Raw genomic sequence first — 7,284 nt, 5'->3', positions numbered from 1 at the left:
GCTGGAACAGATGAATGTAGCGGAGTAACTAAAGTAACTAGTAACTAAAGCTGTAACAGATGAATGTAGCGGAGTAACAAAAGTAACTAGTAACTAAAGCTGTACCAGATGAATGTAGCGGAGTAACTAAAGTAACTAGTAACTAAAGCTGGAACTAGAACAGATGAATGTAGCGGATTAACTAAAGTAACTAGTAACTAAAGCTGTAACAGATGAATGTAGCGGAGTAACAAAAGTAACTAGTAACTAAAGTAACTAGTAACTAAAGCTGGAACAGATGAATGTAGTAAAGTAACTAGTAACTAAAGCTGTAACAGATGAATGTAGCGGAGTAACTAAAGTAACCAGTAACTAAAGTAACTAGTAACTAAAGCTGGAACAGATGAATGTAGTGGAGTAAAAAGTAAAATATTTCTCTCTGAAATGTAGCGGAGTAGAAGTAGAAAGTGGCATGGAAAGAATAGACTCAAGTAAAGTACAAGTACCTCAACATTTGTTAACTTAAGTACAGTACTGGAGTAAATGTACTTAGTTACTTTCCACCGCGGTTTAAAAGAGTGACCAAACGTCCTCGGTTAATGCTGATCAGTTACACCTGTGATGAACCCGAATGTTTGCGTCTAACCAATAAGAAAGGAGCTCTTGTGAGTCTCGGCCAATCGGATTCCGCGGCTCGTTCTCGCCTTAAACTCGAGTATAAAATGCTCGCTAAAGCCAGTCCTGGAGCGTCTTCACTTAGCACTCCTAGCAGCGAAGTTAAGTCGATTCCTTGCGCCTTAGTTTATCCCTCTAAATCAGCAGCAGGAAACATGGTGAGTACGGAATATATCTGTAAAATATATATATATATATATATCTGTTCTTAATATATGTGTAGAATATATGTGTATTTGTAGTCTCTCTCCTAGAGCCTGGGGTTGTCCCGAGTTTCTGCTCGTCTGTCGCACCAAGTGTTTGCTCTTGGGGCGTTTGTCTGGTCTTGTGTGTAGACGGAGTACTGCCTCTAACGAAGAGCTGTTAAGCAACTTTTTATGGAAATGTTACGTTTTAAGTTGTACTAAGAAGTATAGTTGAAGTTGGTGGTGTTACCTTGCTAATGGGCAAGGTCAGAGACGTCAAGTAACTACGTACAAATATTTCATTACCTTTTATTTAAAGCAGTAGAAATTTTGGCTATGTATAATTTACTGGAGTAATTATTTACAGCAGACTTTTTACTTCTACTCCTTTTTTTTTTTTTTTTACATTTTCACGCAATTATCTGTACTTTCTACTCCTTACATTTAAAAAAAAAAAAAAAAAAAAAAAAAAAAAAATAGCCTCGTTGCTCCTGTTTCAGTTCGGCTGGTCATCGTTAAAAATAAACGTAATAAAAACCCCTCCCGATAAATCTGGCCATTTGGATAGAGTGAATTTGATTGTTGGATGAGAAGTATAAACATATGGTTCTTTAATATACATTGTACTAAAATGAGTTTCAATGGGCATAAATGCGGCTGAAACTGTTGCATCCCAAATTATTCAACATTAGCGTTTTTTTAATGACATTCTAGTCAGTATGGCCTTTTTAGAGAATGTTTTGTGGCGGTGGGGTAGGTTTATAGGCCCTGTGGGGCAGCCCAGCTTTTGTCCTTCATGGGGTTTTTTTTCTTCTTAAGTACTTTTATACTTTAAGTAGTTTTTGAAACTAGTATTTTTACACTGGAGTATAAAGCTTGAGTTGATACTTTAACTTCTACAGAAGTCTTTTTACACCCTAGTATCTATACTTCTACCTGAGTAGTGAATGTGAATACTGGATAAGGCAGATATGAATGAATTAATAAAATTAAACATGTCTGTTAAAGGCAACTTGTGGCTAGACATGGGCCGGTTACCGGATTCAAGGTAGACAGCAGTTTAAAGTCACGTTACTAAACTACACGTGTCAAACTCCAGGCCCGCGGGCCAAATCCGGCCCCTACACATTTTGGGCCGCAATACATTTTGGCCCAAATACTTGTCACTTTTTTTCCAAAAGCAAAGAATTGGAGTAAAGAATTTGCTATTTCTACACTACGAACAAAGCTCAAAATATCGCCACAGTAGCATAATGAGGGTCCCTACATGTAAACCGAAGCATTGAGAACTTTGTAAGTGTACAGTACCTTGGGTATACACGCAATCGCCATCTGGGGGAAAAATGGTCATGACCAGCTGAACCACAAACTCCATAACCAGTAAGCTAGCTCAAACACAGCGTTCGTCATTCTGATTGCCGGGATTTACTTTAAGTAACCTTTTTTTTTAATACATGACTTTCACTGGTATGGAGTATTTTTAACAGTAGTCTTTTAAACTTTTTTTTTTTTTTTTTTTTTTTTTTTTTTTTTGAAGGATCTGAATACTTCTTCCTCCGCTGCTTTAAAACTTTGTCTTCCTCCAGCGGGAGTGTATCTCGATGCACGTTGGCCAAGCCGGTGTCCAGATTGGCAATGCCTGCTGGGAGCTCTACTGCCTGGAGCACGGGATCCAGCCGGACGGACAGATGCTGGACAAGACCGGGAGCGGAGGAGGGGACGACTCGTTCACCACCTTTTTCAGTGAGACCGGCGCCGGGAAGCACAGCCCCAGGGCCATCTTCGTGGACCTGGAGCCCACGGTCATCGGTAAACTCATTACACATATAGATGACGAGCTACATTAGTCTTTAAATGCTTATTTGGACCTCAGGAGTGCTTAAACTAATAGTTACGATGCACAAGTTGGTTTAGTGCCAAGTGCAGTGGCAACATGTTAGTGTGCAGAGTCCCCCCAAACCAAATCTTGCTTGGGGCCGGCCCTGATTTGTACAACCCAGGTTGAGGGCTTGTTTTCAAAGAGGTTTGAGGACTTTAAAAAAAAAAAAAAAAAAAAAAAAAAAAAAAAGCCAACCTCAATGTTTCAGCTTTAGCGCCAAATTCTCTCTTCACACATCGCTCTGGGACAGATGTGGGCGTCCCTAAACAAAGCAGAGATTGTTCTGAACATTTTGATATGAAACTCACCGGGATCAGTTGTATGCAAATACTAAAAAGGTAAATTTAAGATGTGCGAAAATGCCCTGAGACCTCAGAGTTAAGTGGGGGGGGCTGGGTATCATTCATATCGTTTCCAAAACTCAATCAATAAAGTGAAATCTAAAACCTCGTGCTGTAGTGGGGCTAGGCCGGTCAGCCCCACTGGGCATCAAATTCTTGGTCTCTACGTTGATCACACAAACACTCGGAGCATGCACATTAATATTTTCTGACATTCAATGCACCTTGCGTTGAGAGGCGCTAGCCCTACAGTCAAGCTACCGTAGGGGAGGAACCAGCAAACATGAAATAAAATCCTAACACCCCATTGATATGCACTTCAGGAAAATATGCTATATACATAGAAAATAATCCCTTCTAGAGAACCCTTTAAGTGACTTGTGGTCTGTCTCCAGATGAGGTGCGCACCGGGACTTACCGCCAGCTGTTCCACCCCGAGCAGCTGATCACTGGCAAGGAGGACGCCGCCAACAACTACGCCCGGGGCCACTACACCATCGGCAAAGAGATCATCGACATGGTGCTGGACCGGATCCGCAAACTGGTGGGCACCTCGAGGTGGAGCTGTTGATAAATGTCTCACTGCAGTGGTGGAATGTAACTGAGTAAATTTACTTCAGTACCAAATGTTGAGGTACTTTACTTTCTGCTACATTTCAGAGAGAAATATTTTCCTTTTTACTCTACTACATTCATCTGTTCCAGCTTTAGTTACTAGTTACTTTAGTTACTCCACTACATTCATCTGTTCCAGCTTTAGTTACTAGTTACTTTAGTTACTCCACTACATTCATCTGTTCCAGCTTTAGTTACTAGTTACTTTAGTTACTCCGCTACATTCATCTGTTCCAGCTTTAGTTACTAGTTACTTTAGTTACTCCACTACATTCATCTGTTCCAGCTTTAGTTACTAGTTACTTTATTTACTCCGCTACATTCATCTGTTCCAGCTTTAGTTACTAGTTACTAGTTACTTTAGTTACTCCACTACATTCATCTGTTCCAGCTTTAGTTACTAGTTACTTTAGTTACTCCGCTACATTCATCTGTTCCAGCTTTAGTTACTAGTTACTTTAGTTACTCCACTACATTCATCTGTTCCAGCTTTAGTTACTAGTTACTTTAGTTACTCCGCTACATTAATCTGTTACAGCTTTAGTTACTAGTTACTTTAGTTACTCCACTACATTCATCTGTTCCAGCTTTAGTTACTAGTTACTTTAGTTACTCCGCTACATTAATCTGTTACAGCTTTAGTTACTAGTTACTTTAGTTACTCCGCTACATTCGTCTGTTACAGCTTTAGTTACTAGTTACTTTAGTTACTCCGCTACATTCATCTGTTCCAGCTTTAGTTACTAGTTACTTTAGTTACTCTGTTACAGCTTTAGTTACTAGTTACTTTAGTTACTCCACTACATTCATCTGTTACAGCTTTAGTTACTAGTTACTTTAGTTACTCTGTTACAGCTTTAGTTACTAGTTACTTTAGTTACTCCACTACATTCATCTGTTACAGCTTTAGTTACTAGTTACTTTAGTTACTCTGTTACAGCTTTAGTTACTAGTTACTTTAGTTACTCCACTACATTCGTCTGTTCCAGCTTTAGTTACTAGTTACTTTAGTTACTCCGCTACATTCGTCTGTTCCAGCTTTAGTTACTAGTTACTTTAGTTACTCCGCTACATTCGTCTGTTCCAGCTTTAGTTACTAGTTACTTTAGATACTCCGCTACATTCGTCTGTTCCAGCTTTAGTTACTAGTTACTTTAGTTACTCCGCTACATTCGTCTGTTCCAGCTTTAGTTACTAGTTACTTTAGTTACTCCGCTACATTCATCTGTTCCAGCTTTAGTTACTAGTTACTTTAGTTACTCCGCTACATTCATCTGTTCCAGCTTTAGTTACTAGTTACTTTAGTTACTCCGCTACATTCATCTGTTCCAGCTTTAGTTACTAGTTACTTTAGTTACTCCGCTACATTCATCTGTTCCAGCTTTAGTTACTTTAGTTACTCCGCTACATTCATCTGTTCCAGCTTTAGTTACTAGTTACTTTAGTTACTCCGCTACATTCGTCTGTTCCAGCTTTAGTTACTAGTTACTTTAGTTACTCCGCTACATTCGTCTGTTCCAGCTTTAGTTACTAGTTACTTTAGTTACTCCGCTACATTCATCTGTTCCAGCTTTAGTTACTAGTTACTTTAGTTACTCCGCTACATTCGTCTGTTCCAGCTTTAGTTACTAGTTACTTTAGTTACTCCGCTACATTCGTCTGTTCCAGCTTTAGTTACTAGTTACTTTAGTTACTCCGCTACATTCGTCTGTTCCAGCTTTAGTTACTTTACACATTCAGATTCCTGCACACAGAACACATGTAGTTTCTAAAATCTGCTGTTTGATTCTAAAGTAAACTAGCCGACAATATAACAGACTACGAGTCCAGCTGCTGATGATGATGATGATGCTGATGATGATGATGATGATGATGATGATGAGACCATTAAACACACAGCTGATTGGATCCTTTACTCTTTCTACAACGGGAGGAGAGTTCTTTTCTCTGAAGTAAAGTTTCCTGATGATACTTGCCTTAAAGGATCTGGGGGGGGGGGGGTTTCCTCCAGTTGCTCTGGTTTAAAGCCATGCGTGCGAGCTGACTAGTACTACGGTTAACTGAGCCATCGCTCTTTTATTGTGAATTTACAAAATGTTTTCGGTGAAGTGCGTTGTCCCACCGCTGTCTCTCCGTCTCCGTCCCCAGGCGGACCAGTGCACCGGCCTTCAGGGCTTCCTGGTTTTCCACAGCTTCGGCGGTGGCACCGGCTCCGGTTTCACCTCCCTGCTGATGGAGCGTCTGTCCGTGGACTACGGCAAGAAGTCCAAGCTGGAGTTCTCGGTCTACCCGGCCCCCCAGGTGTCCACGGCCGTGGTGGAGCCGTACAACGCCATCCTGACCACCCACACCACGCTGGAGCACTCGGACTGCTCCTTCATGGTGGACAACGAGGCCATCTACGACATCTGCCGCCGGAACCTGGACATCGAGCGCCCGTCCTACACCAACCTGAACCGGCTTATCAGCCAGATCGTGTCCTCGGTCACCGCCTCGCTCCGCTTCGACGGCGCCTTGAACGTGGACCTGACGGAGTTCCAGACCAACCTGGTTCCCTACCCTCGCATCCACTTCCCCCTGGCCACCTACGCGCCGGTCATCTCGGCCGAGAAGGCCTACCACGAGCAGCTCTCGGTGTCCGAGATCACCAACGCCTGCTTCGAGCCGGCCAACCAGCTGGTGAAATGCGACCCTCGCCACGGCAAGTACATGGCCTGCTGCCTCCTGTACCGCGGCGACGTGGTGCCCAAAGACGTGAACGCCGCCATCGCCACCATCAAGACCAAGCGCTCCATCCAGTTCGTGGACTGGTGCCCCACCGGCTTCAAGGTGGGCATCAACTACCAGCCGCCCACGGTGGTTCCCGGCGGAGACCTGGCCAAGGTGCAGCGGGCCGTGTGCATGCTGAGCAACACCACCGCCATCGCCGAGGCCTGGGCTCGCCTCGACCACAAGTTCGACCTGATGTACGCCAAGCGGGCCTTCGTCCACTGGTACGTGGGCGAGGGGATGGAGGAGGGCGAGTTCTCGGAGGCCAGGGAGGACATGGCGGCGCTGGAGAAGGATTACGAAGAGGTCGGAGCCGACAGCGTGGGGGAGGAGGAGGAGGACGACGGAGAGGACTATTAAGCAGGAGTCGGTTTATTGATAACAAAATAAAGTTTTAGTTCACTGCACTACGCTTTGCTCTCTTTAATACTCCTCCACAGGGAGGTGTGCACACGCTATACACTCTTCCTAATTATTATGAAAGTGATTATTTTTATGTTTTTTAAATGCAAATGAGTCTGTATAATTTTCAAGTCACCAACAGTTAGGGTGTTAGTTGAATTTCCACCCAATGAAAACGGTGTGTATACATGCAAACATACACACACACACACACACACACACACACACACACACACACACACACACACACACACACACACACAATGCACAGTTCCACACTATCCAGAAGAGTTTCTAAACCATTTATAGGTTGTAAAGAACTGAAAATGGTTATTTGCAGCATTGTGGTCAGTTACTGAAATCAAGTTATTTCAAACTTTAATGGGTCAATTTGCGTGTTAACATATCATTTGGAACACCATGTACTCTGAGACACAGT

General features: G+C 42.8%; 1 protein-coding gene across 1 annotated transcript; it reads left to right on the top strand.

The window, feature by feature from the left end:
- Positions 1-686: 686 nt before the first annotated feature.
- Positions 687-6,853, top strand: LOC114558768 (tubulin alpha chain). Its single transcript, XM_028582989.1, has 4 exons — positions 687-812; positions 2,426-2,648; positions 3,455-3,603; positions 5,823-6,853. Exons 1-4 carry the CDS (start codon positions 702-704, stop codon positions 6,801-6,803), a joined length of 1,464 nt encoding a protein of 487 aa, XP_028438790.1. The 5' UTR covers positions 687-701; the 3' UTR covers positions 6,804-6,853.
- Positions 6,854-7,284: the final 431 nt, after the last annotated feature.

The sequence above is a fragment of the Perca flavescens genome, chromosome 7, assembly GCF_004354835.1.
Source record: "Perca flavescens isolate YP-PL-M2 chromosome 7, PFLA_1.0, whole genome shotgun sequence".
NCBI classification, from domain to species: Eukaryota; Metazoa; Chordata; class Actinopteri; order Perciformes; family Percidae; genus Perca; species Perca flavescens.
Note: the sequence above shows the minus strand (reverse complement) of the source record. Positions and strands in the feature narration are given on the sequence as shown.

Coding starts and splice junctions, on each gene's coding strand:
- LOC114558768 (XM_028582989.1), top strand. CDS start 702: ATGCTCGCTAAAGCCAGTCCTGGAGCGTCTTCACTTAGCACTCCTAGC. Junction 813..2,425: donor AATCAGCAGCAGGAAACATG/GTGAGTACGGAA, acceptor GTCTTCCTCCAG/CGGGAGTGTATCTCGATGCA. Junction 2,649..3,454: donor CCTGGAGCCCACGGTCATCG/GTAAACTCATTA, acceptor GTCTGTCTCCAG/ATGAGGTGCGCACCGGGACT.